This window comes from Podospora pseudocomata, chromosome 5 (genome assembly GCF_035222375.1).
Source record: "Podospora pseudocomata strain CBS 415.72m chromosome 5, whole genome shotgun sequence".
NCBI classification, from domain to species: Eukaryota; Fungi; Ascomycota; class Sordariomycetes; order Sordariales; family Podosporaceae; genus Podospora; species Podospora pseudocomata.
The window spans coordinates 2,320,484-2,342,516 of record NC_085889.1 but is presented as its reverse complement, the minus strand read 5'-3'; the positions used below and the strand labels follow the sequence as shown (position 1 = coordinate 2,342,516).

Sequence of the window (22,033 nt, the reverse complement as noted above, 5' to 3'; positions counted from 1 at the left end):
AAACCCCCCCACCAGCACCCCCCCCAGTCCCAAGTAAAGCCCCCACCTCCCTCAACGCCTCAAAAACCCCCCTCCTCTTCCTTCTCGTAGGCGAGGACAGCTCAGGAGATGATGATGATCCAACAACAAACCGGGGGTAAAGCCTCTAATCCACCCCCGAGCTCATCGCATCCTCATCCTCCCCACCACTCAACGCCTTCACCCTCCTGTTCTTAACCTCGAGAGGATCAACCCCCTCCTCCTCATCATCATCACTCTCCGGGAAAGTCCCCGCCATCCGATCCCTACTCTTCTTCCTCTTCAACCACCAGTCATCCACCCTCTCATTCGCATTATTACCATTACTATTATTAACCGTAAGCGTCGACCACCCCCTCGCCCTTGTCCCCATCGTCTTCTTTCTCTGCTGCTGCTGAGGACTGATGTCGTCATCACTCCAATCCCACTCCACTTCCAACCTCTCCCCCTTCTCCCCCCATCCAAATATCAACCCCTTCCACTCCCCTGCCAAGATCCTCGCCGCAATCTTCAGCATCAGACTGATGAGGTGAGAGGGAGGTGACATCAGAATCTCACACGTCTTTTGCACCACCATCATCGGCAAACTGCGCATCTGGCGGTTGGAAGGTGGGGAAGATGTGAGTGTGCTGCGTGGGGTGAAGAGGTCCGCTGCAGGGGGGAGAGGAGACAACGCCCTACGGTCGGGGGCTAGCGAAGATGAAGTAGTAGCCCGGCGGATACCCGGACGGCGTTGCTGTTGGGTGGGCGTGGTGATCGTCGTCGAGGAAGGAGATGGCGAGATGGAAATGGTAGGAGTTGGTGTGGTGAACGCTGTGGGGAAGGACTCGTACTCTGGCTCGTCTTCGATGGCTTCTTCTGGGACCGAGTGGATAATGGAAGGAATAGACTGTTGTCTTGGCGCTGGGGCCTTGGACTTTGGGGAGCATTCCAATTCAGAGATGGAGGAGGATAGAGTGGCTTCCTCGCTGTTCTCCGTCCTTCCGGATTCGGAGGTGGAGATACTCCATGACTGTGATGCCTTGGCGGCTGTGGTAAGGTTGTTGCTAGGTGCTGCAACGGGTGCTGTAGGGGTATCAAGGCATGAGTTCTGGAGGCTAGTTCTGAAGGGTAGAGAGCTTCGAGGGGACCCTGGGCTGGACAGGGGTGGCGACAAAGGTAGAGAGTTTGAAGCCCATGAATCCGGACTGCGAAAGGAATCCTGAGGATTTTCTGGTGACTGAAAGCTGGCACTCTTGGGTGATACTTCTCGTGGAGTCCTCGTCTTTTTAGGATTTGAAGGGGGCGGCGTGACCACTGTGAGCTGTGGAGGGGTGACAGACCCCTTTTCTTCAGTCTTCTTAATCTTAAGGGGTGATGGGCGCAACGCATTTCCGCTCGGCTCTCCTACAGGCGAGCCCTCATGAGCTTGGGATTTTGCCTTGTGTTCTCTTGGGTTTTCTTCCAGTGTCGAATCCAAATATTTGCCTTGTTCACTCAATGACAGGTCGCCAAGGCAAATCGACCCTCGTGGTGGACCCCGATGAATATGCGCAATCTCGACTGGCGTAGATGATCGCACAGGGAGACAGGCACTGGATCTCCGCGCTAGTGTCCATGGCTTCAACTTGACAGGAGCGCTTTCTGGAAGGTCAATGGTGAAAGACCTCGCGAAAGGACACGGAGTCTTTTCAAACTGCAGAATCTGGTCAAAGACCTCTCGCAACACTTCGGCTCGTCGCTGGTCCTCGGGATCCTTCACTGGTACTTCAATCCGCCAATACTGGGGGCGTCGTATCTGTAGTACGAACTTGCTGGATTCTTCGTCCACGCACCAAACCTGACTCTTCTTCAAAATGGGTTGTAATGCAGAGCCGCAGCTCAGGAATGCGACTGATCCAGGGGCGCGGTAAATGCGGAAAGGTCCTGTAAACATGAGGAATTAGAGTTCAGTTGCCACGGCAGATGCTGTGTCTCACGTACCGACTGCAATGGTCCGCTCTAACTGTGAGGACCAAGATAGCGAGCCAGGCTCAATGTCGGGACCCGTGCCTTTGGAGCCAATGGCAAGGAACTGGGATCCTGCCGAGAAGGAAACGATTTTCACATTAGGATGGTCGTAAAGAGTATCGACGAGACCGCCGGTGGGTTGCGAAGCGGAGGAGGAGGAAGATGGCCGCGGGGGCGCTACCGCAGGCTGGTGGACTGGTGCCGTAAAGACGCGGCGCGGAGCCGTGAAAGATGCTCCCCGTGTTCGCGAGGAGTCCATTGTTCATTCAATCTAGGTCGTAAATCATGATCGTGTGGGTTGAAGAGCTGCGGGCATGACGCAGAGAGAGGAGGCCAACAGGAAGACTGGACTCGGAGATCTCGGCGGCTATGCGGATGCGAAACTGATGTTATAAAGAGATGCGTTTCGAAATGGGACGATGATTCTGATCTATCGACAGATTTGCCGGGGAAGTTGCTGGTGCTACGTGACAGCACTGTAAAGGGGGGCCGGGCTAGTGATGCTGGACGCTGGATGCGACAAGAAAAGAGCGAGTACAATGTGCAAAGAAGCTGGCAAACGGATGAAGTTGAAGACAGTACAGTATCTTTCGTGACAATCAGTGGCCAAAAGGGAGCAAAGCTGACGCCGATCGAACCGCCGTGGGCGCAACTGCGAAAAGCTGCCCCACTCCCGTCCTTGTTCTGCCGTGTCGGATTGATTCCAGCAACGGCCGCGGCAAACGCAGGGCAGGACAGGATGGACAAACGGCGTTGAAAATTCTCGACAAGCTGGAATTGTCCGGTCTTTCTGACGAGAATTTAGATTTGATTCAACGTCTGATTTAACGTCCAGGATCCCCAGGAGAGCGCCCATAGCTCCTTCAACAAGCCGGGGTTTCCTGTCCATTGCGGCGAACTATGGCACCGTAGGCCGTTGCGACGAGCCCGGCTGCGCGCCGGCATGGTTTTCTCCCGAAAGTCGGCATGCTAACCACATCCAGAATAAATCCCCACCCTATATCTTCGAACTAGGGCTAAAGTTTTCGAATATAAAAGGTCTATAAATGTAGGTAAAAATAGGTCTTTATTATATACATCAGATTTTTTATAGACGTGAAAACTATAAAAAAATATATAGATAGTTTTATATCTGTTTGCTGCGTTGCCCCATTGTCACAGACCAACCATATGGTAAGAGTGGGGACTGCCACCGGCCGTGGTGGCCAATCAAGTGGAATGTGACGACGGGGCTGCAGGACAGTGGGGCGCTCACTCTTGGCAGAAGTGAGCCGGCTCACCTGGCTCACTGGTGAGCGTGGTGAGCCAGGACGGATCACCAGGCTCACTGGTGAGCGTGGTGAGCCAGGTACGGAGGTACCTGGAGGATAGAGGTCTATATATACGGAGGAACTGGCTGGTGTAGGTAGACAGTTCCGCAGTATGCAATTCACACTTGTATTCACGATATCTTGTGTTTACATTGAGACATCTTGTTGTGCACTGTTTAGCTGCACCGAACCAATTGTCAGAAGTTACCTTCAACCAGTATCCCTTTCAGAGGTTCTGTACAGGGGTTCGTCACACCTATAGGTCTGTGATACAGTACCTACAGGGGAGCTACAGCGAACTATGCGCTTGTAGCAGTGCGTAGCGGAAGCTGGAGAAAAGGGGGATACGACAGCAGTGCTGAAGGAAGCAAGGCCACTGTTATCACAGTGAGCAAGACGTCACAGTACAGAGGCTTTGAGTGCTTGTACGTAGTCTAACACAGAGGCTTTTAGTGCATGTATGTCATTGACTTATATTCTTGCTTATGCTTACTTATTCTACATACAGGATTGAGAGGAGAGGAGAGGTCTACTTATACAAGTGTGCTGGTCTTCCAGCAGGCTCTGCGGGGCACTAGGCCCCCATAGAGTAGCAAGGTATTCTGTGGGACAACTAAACTATGGATGGTATAGCTAAGTTCTATGGACTTCGATATCCTTCGACAGCTGACAAATCTTCCTTTGATGTCTCCCGGGTAGGTTTGTGGGGAAGAAGTTGAAAGACTTTCCCAGTACCTCAACACCTGAGTCTTACCTGGCACCTATTATGTGCCACACGTTAACAATAATAAATAACTTATCTCGATTACAACAGTCTAAATATTAACAATTATAACTTATATTATATATTACGGATGTCACGGCGGTTGCTCCGTGGCTGTCGTTGACTCGCTGATGGAGCTTGGCACGTGCAGAGCACGGGCCAATGCGACTAGAAAGATTTTGCATCTCGCTGCCGCGAGACCTGTTTGTAGCTCTTTGAGCTACGTCTTGACAATAGAGCCTGCTCATACCTGACGGAATAGAGCCCAGACTGTAGCTTAGCTGAATACTACTGTCATTAACCTGTCAACCTGTGCTACCCGTGACAACGGAACTATCTATCTATACTAGCTAGTTTCTCTGTATATATAGACCTTAGGACCGTAGACCGTTAACTTACAGACAGTCCTCGGTCCACTCCTAATTAGCCGATGCTGGACCGTGGACCGTGAGCTCCGCCGCGGTCCCCAGTCCCCATATTATTGGTCCGTTCTGTCCACCTGGACCGTGAGCCCCGCTCGATCGCCCGGTCCAGTCCTGATTGGTTCTTTGTGGCCCCACTGTCTTCCAAAACTTTAACAAATATATATTTACAGAATATTTAGCTTTAATTAATGTTAAAAGTCTTTTTTAGATCTGATCGCTAAGTTTAGTTGGCGTGCCGACCTTTAGAAGAAAGCTATGTCAACTCGTAGCCAGGCTCCGTTGTGACGCAGAAATTGATTCTGTTTGAGGGTACTTGACGTAACACCAACGTCGACGTGATCTAAGCGTAGCTCCTTATCAAATATGCATCTGTGCTACCATCCGACCCTCGAGAGCGGGGCCAGGACCCGTCAACCCCATTTCCGGCTTAGCCGAGTTTTACTAGCAGTCCACTTGGGACAGTTGACATCATCGGCAGGGGCACATCTTAGATGCCGCCTCGAAGCTTGAAGCTTGAAGCTTAAAACACATCCATACCTGTATATCAAGCTGTCTCGGGCTCAAGCAACACCATTCACTATACAGCAGAAGAGTCAAAGACAGAAACAGGCAGACATTCACCAAATCCCGCAGCCAAGATGGCTTCAAATCAAAAACCGCTGATAGATCAGCTGGACAAAGACAAGCTCAAACAGAAACTCGATGTCTCCCACTTCGACTTTAACGCCATCCTCCGAGGCGCCCAACTGACCATGGTTGGTGGTATGTTTTCACTCCTATCTATATTTGAGATTTGATTCTGACACCCACCAGCCCACCGCGCGATGCAAAACCCGGGCCTCTTCACTTCTGAGCACTACAAGCAAGCTGCCATCGCCGTCGGAGCAGGAATCGCCATTCGTCTTCTCATCGTCATCCCTCTCGTCCTCCTCCGGATTCTCTTCTGGGTGCTCTCCTTCTTCGTCAACATCCCCTGGGACGAGTCATTCTTCACCTTCATCGAAGAGCATGTCCTCCAATTTCCCCTCTTCTTCATGAGCCTGGTCCGCTACATCACACCTACTCTCGACGACTTGTTCATGGATAGCCTGCAGTGGGTGGATATGACGTATATTCAGAAACATAAGCATGACGAGGACCCGTCCAAGCTGAGGGCTATGTACTACCCCAGCCTGAGATTGTACAAGAAGAGCGATGGGAGCACCAACTCGACGAGCACGGCGGAGAACGTGAGTATGTTTCTGTTTCGGTTCGCGAGACGGGGCGCGATTAGCTTGGGGGTGTTTTTGCTGAGTTATTTGCCGTATGTGGGGCGGTTTGTGCTGCCTGCTGCTAGTTTCTACACGTTTAACAAGGCTGTCGGGCTGGGACCGGCCGGGATTATCTTCGGAACGGGGATTCTGCTGCCTAGGAGGTATCTGGTTATCTTCTTGCAGAGCTACTTTGCTAGTAGAGGCCTGGTCAGAGAGCTGTTGGAGCCCTACTTTGCGAGAATCAAGTTTACCAAGGAGCAGAAGAAACAGTGGTTCCGGAGCCGTGAGGGGCTCTTGTTTGGATTCGGCATTGGATTTTACACGTTGTTGAAGACTCCATTGTTGGGAGTGTTGATTTATGGCATTGCCGAAGCTGTAAGTCTTCTCCCTTTGTCCGGCGAAGAAACCACGAGGGTAATGACTAACACCCAACAGAGCACTGCCTATCTCATTACCAAGATCACCGACCCCCCTCCGGCCCCGGCCGAGGCCGAAGAGTTTGCAGCCGGTCAGGTCGAGTGGAAGAATAAGCAAAAGTTCCTAAGCCTGAGCCTCGACAAACTCGATACACTCCACGACAAGCCGCCTGCCTACTCCGAGACAGATCCACACCCAGAGGCAAGACCGATAACTGAGCAATGAGGCGGTTTTCGCATCAGTGATTCTGACAGATGAGGATGACTGACGGATCCAAGTTGGAAATGCCATTTCCTATCTCTTTTCTCAAGGCCATTGCTCTCACGTTTTGTTATTGGCCAATGGATGATGCTTGGACCTCAGCAGTCCGCGTTATCTCCGGCCTCAATTCCTATTTGTATATGGATACCTTTGCAGTAGCCTTCTTATCACGGCCCCTCTTCCCACCTCGTCTGCCGTGGTGGAGCGTGCGGGGGCCGTCCAAGAACACTGCGAATGCTGCAGTAGCTTCCTCCAACGGCGTGGGTCTGGGATGCAAGAGAGTCTCGGCGTTCACTGATAGCCCTCCTGCAGGACGATGATAGTGGCTTTTCTGGATGTCATTACGTCGTTCTCTTTGGTTTACATGACCTGCGAGGTGAAGAGAGGAACACATGGGATGCGGGGTAGCTTCACGAGGGATGCGTGAGATTTGTATATATAGAGCTGGGTCCTGTTTTGCATGAGGCGTATGATACTGAATATCCAAACAGTTGATACTTTCCTCTTCCTTTTTCCCGTGTCTTTCTTAACCTCATTAGTAGCCATGGGCAAGTCCGCTATCCGCACCGTTTGCAAGGTTGACTTTGACAAGCCGGCTTCTGAGCAGCCATACCTTCATGTAACTTTTCTCATGGCTCTCCTTCTTCATCTTGGACATGTTGACTAACACCCAGGAACCCTCCTACAGAACAGGTGGCACCCAGACATCCCTCCAGCAGCCACCATCAAAGATGGCGAGACGGTCAAGATTGAATGTCTGGACTGGACCGGCGGCCAAATCAAGAACGACGACTCCGCGGACGACATCAAGAATGTCGACCTCACCCGTGTTCACTACCTGTCCGGCCCGTTCGCCATTGAAAACGCCGAGCCAGGTGATGCCCTTCTCGTAGAGATCATGGATGTCCAGCCCTTTGAGGACCAGCCATGGGGCTTCACGGGCATTTTTGACAAGTCCAATGGTGTTTGTTGCCCTTTCCTCCCGTTCTCTCCCCATCTCATGCTGACAACAAAACGAAAGGGTGGCTTCCTTGACGAGCTCTACCCCTCCGCAGCCAAAGCCATCTGGGATTTTGAAGGGATCTACTGCACCTCCCGCCACATCCCCCACGTCAAGTTCGCCGGCCTCATCCACCCCGGCATCCTCGGCTGTGCTCCCTCCCAAGAAGTCCTCGACACCTGGAACAAGCGCGAAGCCGAGCTCATCGCCGCCAACAAGCTCGACCGAGACGTCGCCCTGCCGTTTGCCTCCCCTTCCCCCTTTTTCTTTCCCTACTAACCCAACACCCAGCCCCCAACCCCTCAACGTCCACGCCGGCTCTGCAGACCCAAATACAAAAGAAAAAGTCGGCCTCCAAGGCGCCCGCACAATCCCCGGCCGCCCCGAGCACGGCGGCAACTGCGACATCAAAAACCTCTCCCGCGGCTCAAAAGTCTACCTGCCCGTCCACGTCCCCGGCGCCAACTTCTCCGTAGGCGACCTCCACTTCTCCCAAGGCGACGGCGAGATCTCCTTTTGCGGCGCCATCGAGATGGCAGGGATAATCACGATCAACTTCTCCGTCATCAAGTCCGGCGTTTCCCAGCTCTCTCTCACATCCCCGATTTACATCCCCGGTCCGGTAGAGCCCCATTTTGGTCCAGGGAGGTACATTTACTTTGAGGTAACCCCCCCCCCTTTCCCCCTCCCCATCCCTCTTGCTAACGCCTAGGTACCTAGGGCTTCTCCGTCGACCAACACGGCAAACAACACTACCTCGACGTGGCGGTGGCCTACCGCCAGACCACCCTCCGCTGCATCGAATACCTCCGCCGCTTCGGCTACTCCGACTACCAAATCTACCTCCTCCTCTCCTGCGCCCCCATCCAGGGCCACGTCGCCGGCATCGTCGACATCCCCAACGCCTGCACCACCCTGGGTCTGCCGATGGACATCTTCGACTTTGACATCTCTCCCTCTGCCATCCCCGTCAAAAAGCTAGACATGGGACGCTGCGCCTTTGAGACCGGAAAGACAGAAGGCGAGGTGGTCACCACCGCCGGCAAAAACAGCGAGGTTAGCTTTGGTGGGGGGTTGAATTATAAGGAGTAGAGAGACGAAAATGGTTCGAGACACAAAGTTTTTAGTATAGTACAAACTCATGAGGTTTTTTTATTCCCAGCTTCTAATATCAGTTGATTCTGTGCTATCAAGACGAGTCCCGCCCATGCCGTCATCATCATCATAGGTCTGTCTGTTTTCGCCATCGTTCCCAGGAACAGTATGAAACTTGTGTGATTCGCATAATTAGGAATTCTGTCATGATGCCCTCCTTTCTTCTTCCAAAAAAGGCAAATGCCACTCTCTTCCCCTCCTAACACAATGCAACAATACAGGAGAGCGGCTCGTGCTGAGTAATGACAGTATTTTCCATGCTTCAGCCATAAAAGATGTACTACCTCCTAAAGTCAACGCTTCCTCTCCCCGCATCCAAACTTGGCCGGACAGATGCACTCGAGCTCCGTCTTCTCCGAGCCCTCTGCTCCGAGGGATCCGAAGGCCGAAGCCCGCTCGATTTGGCAAAGAGATTCAGCACATCTGTCAGCGAGACAACCCCGGACAACCTCCCAGAAACATGTGCCCCAGGCAAGCTGGCAGAAGGCACCGAAGAGAATGACTGTCCTGGCAGCGGCGATTGGGGCGCTGAGGGGGTTTGCGAAGAAACAAGAACAGTTGGTTGTGGGCCAGGGCTTGATGACGACCCAACACCAGTGACTGACGTAGGTGGAGGAGCCGTTGCAGCCGTAACTCCAAGCTGAACCGGCTGGAGTAACGGTGTAGCGGGAGCACTAGGGGAAGGTGAAGCCGTCTCGACAACCCACATCCGGTGAGATCTTGTCGCAACGAGCTTGGCCACTGTGTGCGCAAGTGTGGAGTAAGGATTGACGTAAAAAACCGGGAAAGAATCACGGCCATGTTCGACGCCACGCTCGTTGAGGATAACACTGATGAAGTGCATGCACGAGCGCTTGAGAAGGGGCAGGTTGTTCGTACTGGTCAAAAGCCTCAGATCTGCTGTTGAAATATTCCCGAGCACGTTGAGGCCTTGATCGACCACTGCAACCGAAGTCAGGCCCTCGTTGTGCATCAACAGAAGGGCATCAGCGAGAGGCCCATCGGCACTAGGATCCCAAGTTAGCCCGATAACCGGAACAGGAACTTAGCAAGTGATGCGACGACGACTTACTTGACAGCGATGATCTGAGTGCTACCAATCTGAAGATCTCGCAGCACGCTCCCGTACAGACGGTCAATAACAGGAAAATTGACCGCTTCCTTCCAGAAGAACTCGAGCAGACGGAGCTGGCTCAGAATTCCAATAACCTCTCCAGCGCTGTTGGTAATCAGTAACCGATGGATGCCGCTTCCGAAAACCTCCACAGCCGCGTCCAAAGTTGCCTCGGCCGGCAAAGCTACCAGTTCGCTCTTCTTCAGAATAGGCTGGATCTCCCGGAGTGCTACAGGTGTCTGGGCCTGGGCACTCTTCGCGATGTGGTCGTATAGCTCGATCCGCTCCTCCTCAGGTTTCGCAAGCCCGACCACCACCAATAAGTAGGCGTTCAGATCGCTGTAGTCAAACGTGGAGATGGCTCGTTTTGATGTGGGGGTCTCTCGTACAAGGACCGCATTGGTGGGATGGTTTTTGAGGAGTGTCTACCGAGAGGTGAGGTATCAGCATGGAGTAGCCGGGTCGCATTGGAGTAAGTAGCTAAGAAACATACCAGCGTGGCATCCTGAACACTCTCGTCAAGATCGGTCCACTTCACATCATCTGCCACAGCCAATTCCCCGACTGCAATTTCCTGCCAGTTCCTACCGGCATACTGGGGATTGGCGTGTCGGTTGATTGGGGGGTGGTTCATAAGCTCTTGGACGGCTTGTTGGGTGAGAGATGGGTGTCGATGGCTGCGAGGGGAAGGAGGAGGGCGTCTCTGGTCCTCGGCAAAGCTCTGTCTATGAGCAGCAATATGGCCAGATTTGTTGCGCTCAGTCTGGGAAGTCGAGAGAGTTGCGCCCAGTGAGCTGTTGGAGCTGTTGGCAGCGCTCTCTTGAGCACCAGGGATGTCCATGGTGGGTGGTAGCTGATGATAGTTCTCGATAGGATTCGGTTTATGTAAGACTCGACGGTGGGCTTATTTGAGATGCCAAAGTTTGGGATTCAGAGTTGTGTCACAGCTGTAGGTCAGGTCAGGTCACTGTTGGGTGGTCAAGGAGAGGAACAACGAGTGGGTGTTGTCTCTGACTGTCTGTTGAGGTGGTCGCTTTGAACAAGGGTGGCACGGGTGCTATGACGGAGCTCCAGGGCGATGCGGGGTCAGCATCAGAATCATAAACAGATCCATGCTGCAGCAGAGGGGAGCAACGCGGTGATTCCTGGCTGGACAACCTGTATACTTTTCAGAGACAACTGGCGATATTTGGAGGCTGTGCTGGGGTTTCTGTATATTCCGGCATCACCTCCTCTGTTCCCGATATCCTGTTGTGAATGTCAGGCCAGCCCTGGCCTGATGACCCTACAACCCCGCAATATTTCTTATCGGAATCACCTTTCGCTGTTATCGCCGCTTGGCCCAACAGCCCAGCGTGACGGTTGTCTTTGACGCCGGCGGTACCATCGACATGTTCACCGGCTCGCTGCAACGGTTGCTGTAGTATCTCCAGAGAGAGTAAACATGTTTAAAGTCCGGGATGCAAAATACAGGCATATCGTCCCGATTGTACCTCATGCAGATCGCACACTCCTCTCTACACTATGTTGGTGATAGATATGCCCCACCAATGACACCACCTAATAGAGCTCCCGGTATCATCGTGGGAAATGTTTCCTTTGTGAAGCTGGAGGTGAAAACTAAAAGCAACCGGAGGGCGTTGGTGGTTTGGGCGGCGTGCACTGCAAATGGAAAAGCTGACAGCTGGCATCCATGGAATTGGATGTCAGGAACGAGCTGGATGCGTTGTCACCCAACCATAAAGTTCAAGCAAGGGCAGTGAGTGACAAGTGACCAACCTGCCTAGCCGGCCTATAATCTCAGCCCTATCATACTTTAAGCCATGGAAGTGAGATGAATGAAATTTCCAGATTTCTACACACAAGCCACGTCGGGAGAGATATTTATCTTTCCTGCTGGCCAGGCATCAGTTGTTGAGAGATAGGCGTTCACGCCATTTGCTCGTGTTCACACTCAGACGACCATATTTCAGTTTCGCCTTCATTCAGCCCCACTAAAGGTTGTTACCACAACCACACACACAAGCCACACCCGGAACTAAAGCTTGTGAACATTCAAAACCCTCTGTTGCTTGTGGCTTTTTCCCTTGCTTTGCAAATACAAAATTAACCCTCTCTCCACATATTGCATTCGACCGTCATCCTCTCTTGTCAAGACAGATTAGACTACCCTGGGAGATTCTGTCTGAGTAGAACTGCGGGACCCGCTGGCACTGCACGAACACCAAATTTCCCTTCCGCCAGCTGTCTCGACTGCCCCTCCCCCACTCCTCAACAGCCCTGACCCAATCAAAAAATTATTGACCATCGTCGCACTCCCCTCTCCCTCCCACTTCATAGACCAAAACCCCCCTCTCACGACGACTCGCCCAGAGAGTCAACAACATTTACCCACTTAAACAAACCGCCGCGCTTTTTCACTCCCGACGCGTCTCCCACAGAGCATCTCGCCCTCGACATTCCAGACGACCAGCCTAGCGCCCCCCCTCCTCCCCAGGTAGCGACGATCCCGCCGACGCGTCCTTCCATATCCGGAGCCCAAAGCTCACTCGACGTCTCAGTTTGGTTTTGTCCTGACTAAAACAGACGACGTCCACTTTGGAGCACGACGGCATCGGCAGGCCCCTTGAGCGCCTCTCAGCTCATACAACTTAGATTCAGACAACATCATGTCTTCTGTTCTGCCCGCAGATGTTAGCGCCCAACTGGGCCAGCTACTCCAGCAGCTTCAGTCATCAGACAACATTGTCCGCTCACAAGCCGAGGAGGTTCTGCAGAATCAGTGGACAAGCCAGCGGCCAGAATACCTATTAATGGGCTTGGCCGAGCAGATCAGCAGCTCCCCTGATGTCTCGGTACGTCTCGTCCTCTCTGGTTTGCCTGTGAACCAACGCCATCATGCTGATATCTTGTTTCCTAGGTTCGCACATTTGCAGCTGTCATCTTCCGTCGCATAGCATCCAAGACTCGCAAAACACCAAGTTCCGAAAATGTTGACCTCTTCATCTCCCTGGGAGCCGTGTCTTGCCAGGCCATCCGCAACGAGCTTCTGAAGACATTGCTTGCCGAGACAGATAAGAACGTCCGGAACAAGATCAGTGACGCGGTTGCCGAGATTGCCAGACAGTACTACGATAGCAGTTCGTCTAGACCTGCCTTTCCTCCTGAATTGCGCCACCACTAACGTGCTTGTAGACGATTCCTGGCCAGACCTGCTGCAGGTGCTCTTTCAGCTCAGCCAGGCCCCTGATGCTGGCAAGCGCGAAACCGCCTTCCGAGTGTTCACAACTACCCCCGGCATTATTGAGAGACAGCATGAGGAGCAGGTAGCTGGCGTTTTCGCCCAGGCCTTCAAGGACGAATCAGTTTCAGTATGAAAGTCCTGTTTGGAAAATAGTTGAGGGTTTGTTGTACTGACATGAATAGGTTCGCCTTGCCGCCATGGAGGCCTTCGCTTCCTTCTTCCGCAACCTCAGCAGGAAGAACCAGGCCAAGTACTTTGGTCTCCTTCCCGAAATTCTCAACATTCTGCCACCAATCAAGCAAGCTCAAGATTCCGACGACTTGAGCAAAGGTTTGGTGGCCCTCATCGACCTCGCCGAAAGCTCGCCCAAGATGTTCAAGCCAAACTTCAGCGGACTCGTCCAGTTCTCCATCGCCGTGATCCAAGACAAGGAGCTTAGTGACCTTTGCAGACAGAATGCTTTGGAGCTCATGGCTACTTTCGCTGATTACGCTCCATCCATGTGCAGAAAAGATCCCAAGTACACCGAGGATATGATCACTCAGTGCCTCAGTTTGATGACCGACATTGGCGAGGATGACGATGATGCTGCTGATTGGCTTGGGGCCGACGATCTTGAAGACCAGGAAAGTGACAACAACCACGTAGCTGGAGAGCACTGCATGGACCGCTTGGCGAACAAGATGGGAGGCATGGTCGTATTGCAGCCCACCTTTGCCTGGCTCCCACGCATGATGCAGTCCCCTGCTTGGAGGGACAGGCACGCGGCTCTCATGGCTATTTCTGCCATCTCGGAAGGCTGTCGCGACCAGATGATTGGGGAACTCGAGCAGGTTTTGAAGCTCGTTGTTCCGGCCCTGAAGGACCCCCATCCTCGTGTCCGATGGGCCGGGTGCAATGCTCTGGGCCAGATGAGCACTGACTTTGCGCCGAAGATGCAACAGGAATTTTACGATGTTGTTCTGACCGCTATCGTGCCAGTCTTGGACTCGCCCGAGGCTAGAGTCAAGTCGCACGCTGCGGCCGCTTTGGTCAACTTTTGTGAAGAGGCCGAGAAGAGCGTATTGGAGCCGTACCTGGACGGCCTCCTCACCAAGCTCTATGAGCTCCTCCAGAACGAGAAGCGGTACGTGCAGGAGCAAGCACTCTCGACCATCGCCACTATTGCCGACGCGGCCGAGCAGGCGTTTGCCAGATATTACGATACTCTGATGCCCATGTTGGTTAGCGTATTGCAGCGCGAGAACGACAAGGAGTACCGCCTCCTTCGCGCAAAGGCTATGGAGTGCGCGACTCTCATTGCTCTCGCTGTTGGCCAGCAGCGCTTGGGCAACGACGCCACCATGCTTGTCCAACTTCTCGGATCCATTCAGGACAATGTTACCGAGGCCGATGACCCTCAGGCCCAGTATCTTATGCACTGCTGGGGTAGAATGTGCCGCGTCATGGGCAAAAATTTCCTCCCTTGTCTGCCCAAGGTCATGCCTCCTCTTCTCGAGATGGCCAGCGCCAAGGCTGACATTCAGCTTCTCGACGACGAGGATCAGGTTGAGAAGTTCCAGCAAGAAGATGGCTGGGAGCTGGTGCCTCTTCGTGGAAAGACGATTGGAATCAGAACTAGCTCGATGGAGGACAAACATATGGCCATTGAGCTCCTGGTTGTTTACGCCCAGGTTCTTGAGGATGAGTTTGCGCCCTATGCCGATCAGATCATGGAGAAGATCGCTCTCCCCGGCCTGGCATTCTTCTTCCATGATCCTGTCAGATATGTTTCTGCCAAGCTCGTGCCACAGCTTCTGAGCTGCGTCCAGAAAGCATATGGACCCGCCTCGGACCAGCTCAGGCTTTTGTGGGACAAGACCATTGACAAGCTCCTTGAAGTTCTTTCCGCTGAGCCCGCCGTCGATACCTTGGCGGAGATGTATCAGTGCTTTTACGAGTCTGTCGAGGTTATCGGTGGGCCCTGCCTTAGCCCTGAGCGCATGGGCAAGTTTATCGATTCAGTCACTTCTACCCTTGATGACTACAAGGACCGTGTTGCTCAGCGCGAAGAGGAGCACCGCGCTGGTGGTACTGACGATGCCGAGGATGACGCTGAGGAACTCTTGATGGCTATCGAGGACGACCAGACTCTTCTCTCGGATATGAACAAGGCCTTCCACTGCGTCTTCAAACACCACGGCGAGAGCTTCCTCCCCTACTTTGAGCGTCTCGCCGACACATATCAAGGTTTCCTCAAGTCGGATGACCCAACGCAGCGTCAATGGGGCCTTTGCATCATGGACGACGTCCTTGAGTACTGCGGTGCCCGCAGTGGCAACTATGCTCCTATGATTAGCGAGGCGCTCGTGCGTGGTTGCCAGGACCCCTCGCCGGCTATCCGCCAGGCTGCGGCTTATGGCATCGGTGTGGCTGCTCGTCATGGTGGTGAGCAGTGGGCCACGTTCCTGGCCGGAACACTGCAGTACTTGTTCCAGCTCATGCAGGTCCCTGATGCGCGGAACGAAGACAATGTTTACGCCACCGAGAACGCATGCGCTGCCATTGCGAAGATCCTGCACTACAACGCCTCGGCAGTGCCAAACGCCAACCAAATCATTGATCAGTGGATAAATTACCTCCCCATCTGCAACGACGAGGAAGCAGCACCATATGGTTATCTCTATCTCGCCGACTTGATTAGCAAGTAAGTTACCGCTCTTCCCATGAGTCATGTGATTCACAAGGTACTCTGGACTAATAGCTTCCTGTAGGCAACATGCTTCCATCGCCGCGCCCGGGCGGGCCGCACAGATTTTCGTCTACGTTGCACAGGCTCTCGAGGGAGAGACGCTGAGCGGGCAGAATGCGGCTCGTGTAGTGGCAGCGACCAAGCTTCTCTTGGAGGGCACCGGCACTGACCCATCACCACTACTCTCTCAGTTCTCACCCGAGGCTCAGCAAACCATCCGCGCCCATTTCGGTTAGTTCCCAAGCCCGGTAGTGATGGACGCGATACCTCAGTACCTGCGAGTGAAGCTATCCTTTGGCAAAGACACGCGTGTAAGGGCAGGCCGCGGATAGGAGTTTAGGACCCTGAAGGAGAGGGTCGGATAGTTGGGATTGAGAAAAGGGGCAGGGACGGAGGAGGAAGTTTTTTGGAGTTCACGGGCATGATACCATGTTTGTTCGTCCGATCGGTCATTGGCGTGTACGAGTTACATGTCATATTAGCCAGGTAAAGCTTCCGCTTCGACATGTCTCAGAGCGAATCAACATGAAGCGAACAAAAAAAAACAGTTACATATTTCTAGGTCCCTTTGGGCGTAATCGTATATTCACATGTCTCTCGGCCAACAGGCAGAGTCCCAGCAGAGCAAGTGATGAAGGGTCCTTCTCAGCCCGCAATGCCTTGGCAGGGTCGAACGGCTTTGTATGACTTCACACGTCATCGGGCTCGAAGCGGACACAATAGGGGTTCGCCAACGCCGGACATGGAAGCTGACACGGGAATTGTGTAGGTCGGATTGCATCCCGGCCGAGAGAAAGCGAGAGAGACAGTTTTGAAGGGTGGCGGCAATGGATCTAGACCAATCGAACTGCCGACATATGGACGGACCATGGGCCGGATGGGTATGGGCGTGTGGCTTGGGATGATGGAGAAATGTGAGATGACAGATTGGGATGGGGATCATTGGGATGGCATTTGCCACAGCAGCATGGCATTGTCTGCTGCGGCGCGGGGAGCCGGAGACTGAGCATGGGGGCCTATTACCTATGGGGGACTGGCATTGCATATGTCGGGGAATGGGATGATGGATGGAAATGCTGAGCATCTTCCATCAGCAACTCTGAAAAGCGCATCCATTGTTTCATTCAGCCAATGAAGCCCTTGAGACGGACGGGCTACACAAGAGTGGGGTGTCTCTCCGGCAGGCTTACGTAAGGGGGTTTGAGTGGCGTGTTCTCCAATTATCCCCTCTCTCTGGGCAGCATCTGAATGGTCTGATTGGGCTCGGACGGGGACTTGTGAATCCCCACGGCCGCCGGTGTGCCCTGGGTGGCCCCGCTCTGCCCGCTTAGGAATGCTGCCAGCGGGTGGGTTTGAGGAAGGACGGGAACCGGGGGGGAGGAACATCCGGGGACTCTAACCCCGTTGTGCGCTGCAAAGAGTCAACTTTCCACTCACTACTGCACCTTTATCATCAACCGCATCCCGACGACGTCCGACGTCCTCGTCCGCCTGCCGCCGCCCGCCCATCTGCATCGCACACTCTCGCCGTCGAATAGCTGCCTCGTCTCGCGTGTCGTGGGACCTGGCACCAACGCCCCGGCGGACCGCTTTCACACGCAACCAGCAGCAACAACGGCGCCAAACCTCGGACGACATCGTCCATCTGCCTCTGTCTGTCTGTCTCCACGTCGACTTACCTTACCTTAACCCAGCATTTCCCATTCTCGTCCGCATCCTCTCCTTGTCCCTGTCTCTATACCTAAACCCTGCTTTGGGCATCTCGAAAACGGGTGTGTAACGTTCGATCTCTACCGTCCGCATACTCCTCCACCATCACTGCCAACTTTGCTTTTTTGTTTCTTTTCCCCTTCCCCCTCTGTTATAGTGCTGCCGCAGATGGCATATGCTCGTTGGGCTCAACGAGAACGTCGGGGAGTCCGGGAGCTGATAGTTGACAAATAGACCGCCACTGCCGTATTTTTCTCTCTCTATCGTCGTTGCTTGCGTTTCGGAGCCCTACGCCAAATCCAGACCGCCTCGGGTCACTCTCCCCGGTAGCTGCCGCCGCCCCCCCTCCCCCCCCCTCCCCTTGGCAGTAGTTCGATGCCGCCGCCCATCTGGTCCGATAGAGAGACGTCAAGGCTGCCCCGTCCTTCGATGGGGCAATGATAGCTAGGTTACCTGATTGTTGAGGGACAGACTTGGCTTCCCGGTCACACACACGCACCACCACACGCACCACCACACGCACCACCACACGCACCACGTTCAGATACGCACACTCCATCGCGCGCGCAACGATTCTAACGTGGTCGCCATGAATAACAACAATTTTTACACGACTCAGCTCGCCCAGGAGGAGGCTCAGCGCCGAGGTCAGCAGCAAAACGCCGGCCGGAACCTGGGCATGATCAGTACGACGGGCCTGTCCGGTGTGTCGGACTCACTGGACGAGATTGTCCGTCAGAACAACAATGAGCTTCAGCGGAGGAGGAGAAGCATACCTCAGTCTTTTCAGGGCGGCGCCATGCTCACAACCGATGCGGATCGCCGCCTGTCCATGATGGATTTTGGGAGCCCGGACCATTACCAGGACTTCCAGTTTGGAAATATGAATTCGCCTCAAATGGCGGGGTTCGGAGCTATGCCGACGAGCATGCCAGGGAGCTCTGGCCCCTATTCACAGCCTGGACTCATGGCCATGTCGGACCAAAACGACTTCGCTTCGCTTTCACCCGACATTATGGGCAACATGATGGCCTTTTCTAGTCTAAACATGGAGGCGATGGGAACCGACCCTGCCTCACTCAACCTCTTTAACTCGCCCGGCCTCGGTCACCAGTACCCTCCCACGACTATGGATTCGGTTACGCCTGACTTTTCAATGGACATGGGAATGGGTACCACCCCTTTGACTTTGACGAGCGACGACATGTCGGGCGTGGAAGACGCATTTGGCAATCGCCCTCAGCAGAGACCGCATAATCTGACGTTGGACTCTCAGATGAACCAATTCCAGCCTAGCATGCCACCGCCATTAACACGCGAGATTTCAGGCACTACAGCCTACCGCTCGCCAGCGTCAGGAACCAGTCACACCTTGTCCGGGATGGGTGCTGCCCAACCCAGTGCTGTAGCGACAGTGTCGACCCCTCAAACACCAGCCACCACGGTTGGTCCGGCACTCCCAGACAGCCTACATGCTTCCAAAGAAAAGAGCATATATTCCAAGAGCGGATTTGACATGCTCCGGGCCCTGTGGTACGTGGCAACGCGGAAAAACGCACAGCTTCAAATTGGTGCTGTGGACATGTCTTGTGCTTTCGTCGTGTGCGACGTTGAGTTACAAGACTGCCCTATCATTTACGTGTCGGATAACTTCCAGAACCTGACGGGCTACGTTCGCCACGAGATTGTGGGACAAAACTGCCGCTTCCTCCAAAGTCCCACTGGCAAGGTCGAGGCGGGCACAAAGCGAGAGTTTGTCGAGAACCACGCCGTCTTCAAGCTCAAGAACGCCATTGCTGAAGGCCGCGAGATTCAGCAAAGTCTTATCAACTATCGGAAGGGCGGCAAGCCCTTCCTGAACCTCCTCACCATGATTCCCATCCCGTGGGATGACCCCAACACGATACGGTACTTTATCGGCTTTCAGATCGACCTGGTCGAGTGCCCTGATGCGATATCAGGACAGGAGTCAGGGGGTGCCATGCACGTCAATTACGTCCACAGCGATATTGGCCAATACATCTGGACTCCTCCAAGCTCGACGCAATGGGAGCCCGAAAACGGCCAGACGCTGGCCATCGATGACGTATCTTCCCTTTTGCAGCAGTTCAACCCCAAGGGGGCCGTGTCAGATTGGCACAGGCAGTCATGGGACAAGATGTTGCTGGAGAATGCGGATGACGTTGTGCATGTGCTCTCGCTTAAGGGCCTGTTCCTTTACTTATCACCGTCGTGCAAGAAGATTCTCGAGTACGACACCAACGACTTGATGGGAAACTCGCTGGCATCCATCTGCCACCCGTCAGACATTGTTCCCGTTACGCGAGAGCTCAAGGAGGCACAGGCAAATGTACCAGTCAACATCGTATTCAGGATACGACGGAAAAATAGCGGCTACACCTGGTTCGAGAGCCACGGCACTCTGTTCTCCGAGCAGGGCAAGGGCCGCAAGTGTATCATTCTGGTGGGCAGAAAGCGTCCAATCTTTGCGCTATCAAAACGGAACCTGGATCAACATGGAGGTATCGGCGACAGCGAGATCTGGTCCAAGGTCTCAACCTCGGGTATGTTCTTGTACGTTGCGTCAAATGTGCGCTCGTTGTTGGATCTTGAGCGCAAAGATCTCGAAGGAACCAGCATGCAAGATCTCATGCGGAAAGAGTCTCGGGTGGAGTTTGGTCGGACTATTGAAAAGTCGAGGAGAGGCAAGATCGCCAGCTGCAAGCACGAGATTCAGAACAAGCGAGGCCAGGTTTTGCAAGCGCACACGACCTTCTACCCTGGGGATGCCGAAGAGGGTCAGAAGCCTACATTTTTGTTGGCTCAGACGAAACTACTCAAGGCCTCTTCTCGCGCGATTGCTCCTGCTGGCAAGACTGGTGCGTCGGTGGCGAGCGTATCCGACGATGGACAACAAATGACCGGCATCGTGATGGGTCACACCAAGACGATCAGCACTGAGGGTGCCCTTTTCTCTCAACCTGCAGGTCAGCTAATAGGTGGAACTCAAGATATCGCTCTTGCATCGGATGACAACATCTTTGATGAGCTCAAAACCACGAGATGTACCAGCTGGCAGTACGAGCTGCGACAAATGGAAAAGGTCAACCGCTTATTAGCCGAAGAGCTGGCTCAGCTGCTGTCCAACAGGAAGAAGCGTAAGAGGAGAAAGGGCGGTGGCAACATGGTTAGAGACTGTGCCAATTGCCACACACGCAACACGCCTGAGTGGCGGAGAGGACCGAGCGGGCAGAGAGATCTCTGCAACAGCTGCGGTCTAAGATGGGCCAAACAGGTATGTCGAGCCCTGACCAAGCGCCCAGCTTCAACAAATTGCTAACCACTGACAAGCGTGATGCACAGACTGGCAGAGTTTCCCCTCGCAACTCAAACCGTGGCGGAGACGCGCAGAGCAAGAAGAGCAACTCCCCCTCCCATGCCTCTCCGCTGCAGCGGGAGGTCAGCAGTAACTCGACCAAACCAGCCACGACAGACACGCCGCCTACCGAGCCTGGAAGCAAGTCAACGACAGCGACTCCCACCAACGTGCTTACCCCGAGTGACAACGGCAGCAGTGGGTTCCCCACCCCGACGGCCGGTGGAAATGGCAGCAGCAAAACCGGGGCCACCTCATCCGCCTCCCCCGACATCAAAAGCGAAAACGGAGGAGGAGGACCGCCGCAGAGCCAGCCGATGCTCGAGGGCGGCAGCGGTCTCGGTGGCAGCGGCATGGAAATGACGTCTATCCGGGAAGAGCGAGAGATGAGCGCTTAGGACGCGGTTGTCCCTACTGCTGTTGACCCTTGGGAGATAGACTGGCAGTATTAGCCCGATCTATATTTTCAGGCTTTGATTTGTCTGCTGTTGCTGAACAATCCTTTTGTCACGATATTTTGGTTTGGTTGGCATGGCCCGGTGGAAAATGTGTTGCATTTTTTGCGAAAGATTTGACAACTCAGGTTTTTTTTTCCTCATGACATGAATCATTGCGTTGCGGTTGCGTTATGGGGAAGGGGGGGGGGTTGTTTTGTCTTGTCGGGGAGTATTTTCGACACGGCCTTGAGTAAAGAAGAGAATCTCTCAACTCTTTTTCCAACCACGACATTCTCACTGTTTGTCACGATTTTCTTTTTACTATGGGCTGATACCCGAATTCTCTTTGGAACATTTCCATCTTGTTTGTCTGTTTATTTTCTCTTCTAGTAGGCGGGGTGTACGTTTTGTTGTTGTTTATAGGGAGGACATGGAATTTTTGTTATCGTCATGGTGGTTACTGTTAGGTATCACACGCACGCACGCACAAACACATTGTTGTTGTTGTTGATTTATCATTTGGGAATATGAAAGCGGTATGTTGGGTTGGTTGGTTGGGCTGGGCATCATCGGGAAGGGGCAGGGAGGGGTTTGGGTGGGGGGACGGATGGATTACTAGATCGCACAAGAAAGACTTTTGATACCTACGCGGGAGGGTGGAAGGGCGGGAGGCGGTATAGGGTACGATATATTGTAGGAAGGGGGTTGATGCCATAGAGGCCATAACGCAAATTGAGGGATGTGAAAGATTAGGGGGATATGAATTGAGACGAAAGGGATTTTTTTTTCTTTTTTTCTTTTTCTTTTTTGTGGTGGAAAGAGAGAAACTT

At 53.5% G+C, this 22,033-nt stretch overlaps 6 protein-coding genes across 6 annotated transcripts; 4 read left to right on the top strand and 2 right to left on the bottom strand.

Annotated features, from left to right (window-relative positions):
• Positions 1–40: 40 nt before the first annotated feature.
• QC762_506180 (uncharacterized protein) lies at positions 41–2,926 on the bottom strand. The gene is made up of 2 exons (XM_062891039.1): positions 1,981–2,926; positions 41–1,923 (listed from the first exon to the last, which is right to left on the bottom strand). Exons 1-2 carry the CDS (start codon positions 2,264–2,266, stop codon positions 146–148), a joined length of 2,064 nt encoding a protein of 687 aa, XP_062742195.1. The 5' UTR covers positions 2,267–2,926; the 3' UTR covers positions 41–145.
• A 1,930-nt stretch (positions 2,927–4,856) lies between these two features.
• Positions 4,857–6,400, top strand: QC762_506170 (uncharacterized protein; the record flags this gene model as incomplete). The annotated part of the gene is made up of 3 exons (XM_062891038.1): positions 4,857–5,267; positions 5,319–6,133; positions 6,194–6,400. Exons 1-3 carry the CDS (start codon positions 5,144–5,146, stop codon positions 6,398–6,400), a joined length of 1,146 nt encoding a protein of 381 aa, XP_062742194.1. The 5' UTR covers positions 4,857–5,143.
• Positions 6,401–6,896: 496 nt separating this feature from the next.
• QC762_506160 (uncharacterized protein) lies at positions 6,897–8,627 on the top strand (the record flags this gene model as incomplete). The annotated part of the gene is made up of 4 exons (XM_062891037.1): positions 6,897–7,055; positions 7,125–7,678; positions 7,728–8,100; positions 8,157–8,627. 4 exons carry the CDS (start codon positions 6,897–6,899, stop codon positions 8,526–8,528), a joined length of 1,458 nt encoding a protein of 485 aa, XP_062742193.1. The 3' UTR covers positions 8,529–8,627.
• On the bottom strand, positions 8,559–11,466 carry SDS23 (cell separation during budding). The gene is made up of 3 exons (XM_062891036.1): positions 10,199–11,466; positions 9,664–10,130; positions 8,559–9,598 (listed from the first exon to the last, which is right to left on the bottom strand). Exons 1-3 carry the CDS (start codon positions 10,544–10,546, stop codon positions 8,872–8,874), a joined length of 1,542 nt encoding a protein of 513 aa, XP_062742192.1. The 5' UTR covers positions 10,547–11,466; the 3' UTR covers positions 8,559–8,871.
• Positions 10,872–16,282, top strand: PSE1 (importin subunit beta-3). The gene is made up of 5 exons (XM_062891035.1): positions 10,872–12,560; positions 12,626–12,845; positions 12,901–13,076; positions 13,132–15,635; positions 15,703–16,282. The coding sequence occupies exons 1-5, from the start codon at positions 12,375–12,377 to the stop codon at positions 15,914–15,916; spliced, it is 3,300 nt and encodes a 1,099-aa protein (XP_062742191.1). The 5' UTR covers positions 10,872–12,374; the 3' UTR covers positions 15,917–16,282.
• Positions 16,283–17,979: 1,697 nt separating this feature from the next.
• Positions 17,980–21,164, top strand: WC-1 (White collar-1 protein light receptor; the record flags this gene model as incomplete). Its single annotated transcript, XM_062891034.1, has 2 exons — positions 17,980–20,685; positions 20,742–21,164. The coding sequence occupies 2 exons, from the start codon at positions 17,980–17,982 to the stop codon at positions 21,162–21,164; spliced, it is 3,129 nt and encodes a 1,042-aa protein (XP_062742190.1).
• Between the last annotated feature and the right edge of the window lie 869 nt (positions 21,165–22,033).

What these genes read in the sequence shown, in the direction of transcription:
- QC762_506180 (XM_062891039.1), bottom strand. Translation starts at nt 2,266, where the DNA reads ATGGACTCCTCGCGAACACGGGGAGCATCTTTCACGGCTCCGCGCCGC. An exon ending in AGAGCGGACCATTGCAGTCG is followed by an intron (nt 1,924 to 1,980) that starts GTACGTGAGACA and finishes TCATGTTTACAG; the next exon opens with GACCTTTCCGCATTTACCGC.
- SDS23 (XM_062891036.1), bottom strand. Translation starts at nt 10,546, where the DNA reads ATGGACATCCCTGGTGCTCAAGAGAGCGCTGCCAACAGCTCCAACAGC. An exon ending in GTGTTCAGGATGCCACGCTG is followed by an intron (nt 10,131 to 10,198) that starts GTATGTTTCTTA and finishes ACCTCTCGGTAG; the next exon opens with ACACTCCTCAAAAACCATCC. An exon ending in ACTCAGATCATCGCTGTCAA is followed by an intron (nt 9,599 to 9,663) that starts GTAAGTCGTCGT and finishes TTGGGATCCTAG; the next exon opens with TGCCGATGGGCCTCTCGCTG.
- PSE1 (XM_062891035.1), top strand. Translation starts at nt 12,375, where the DNA reads ATGTCTTCTGTTCTGCCCGCAGATGTTAGCGCCCAACTGGGCCAGCTA. An exon ending in CAGACAGTACTACGATAGCA is followed by an intron (nt 12,846 to 12,900) that starts GTTCGTCTAGAC and finishes ACGTGCTTGTAG; the next exon opens with ACGATTCCTGGCCAGACCTG. An exon ending in TCAAGGACGAATCAGTTTCA is followed by an intron (nt 13,077 to 13,131) that starts GTATGAAAGTCC and finishes TGACATGAATAG; the next exon opens with GTTCGCCTTGCCGCCATGGA.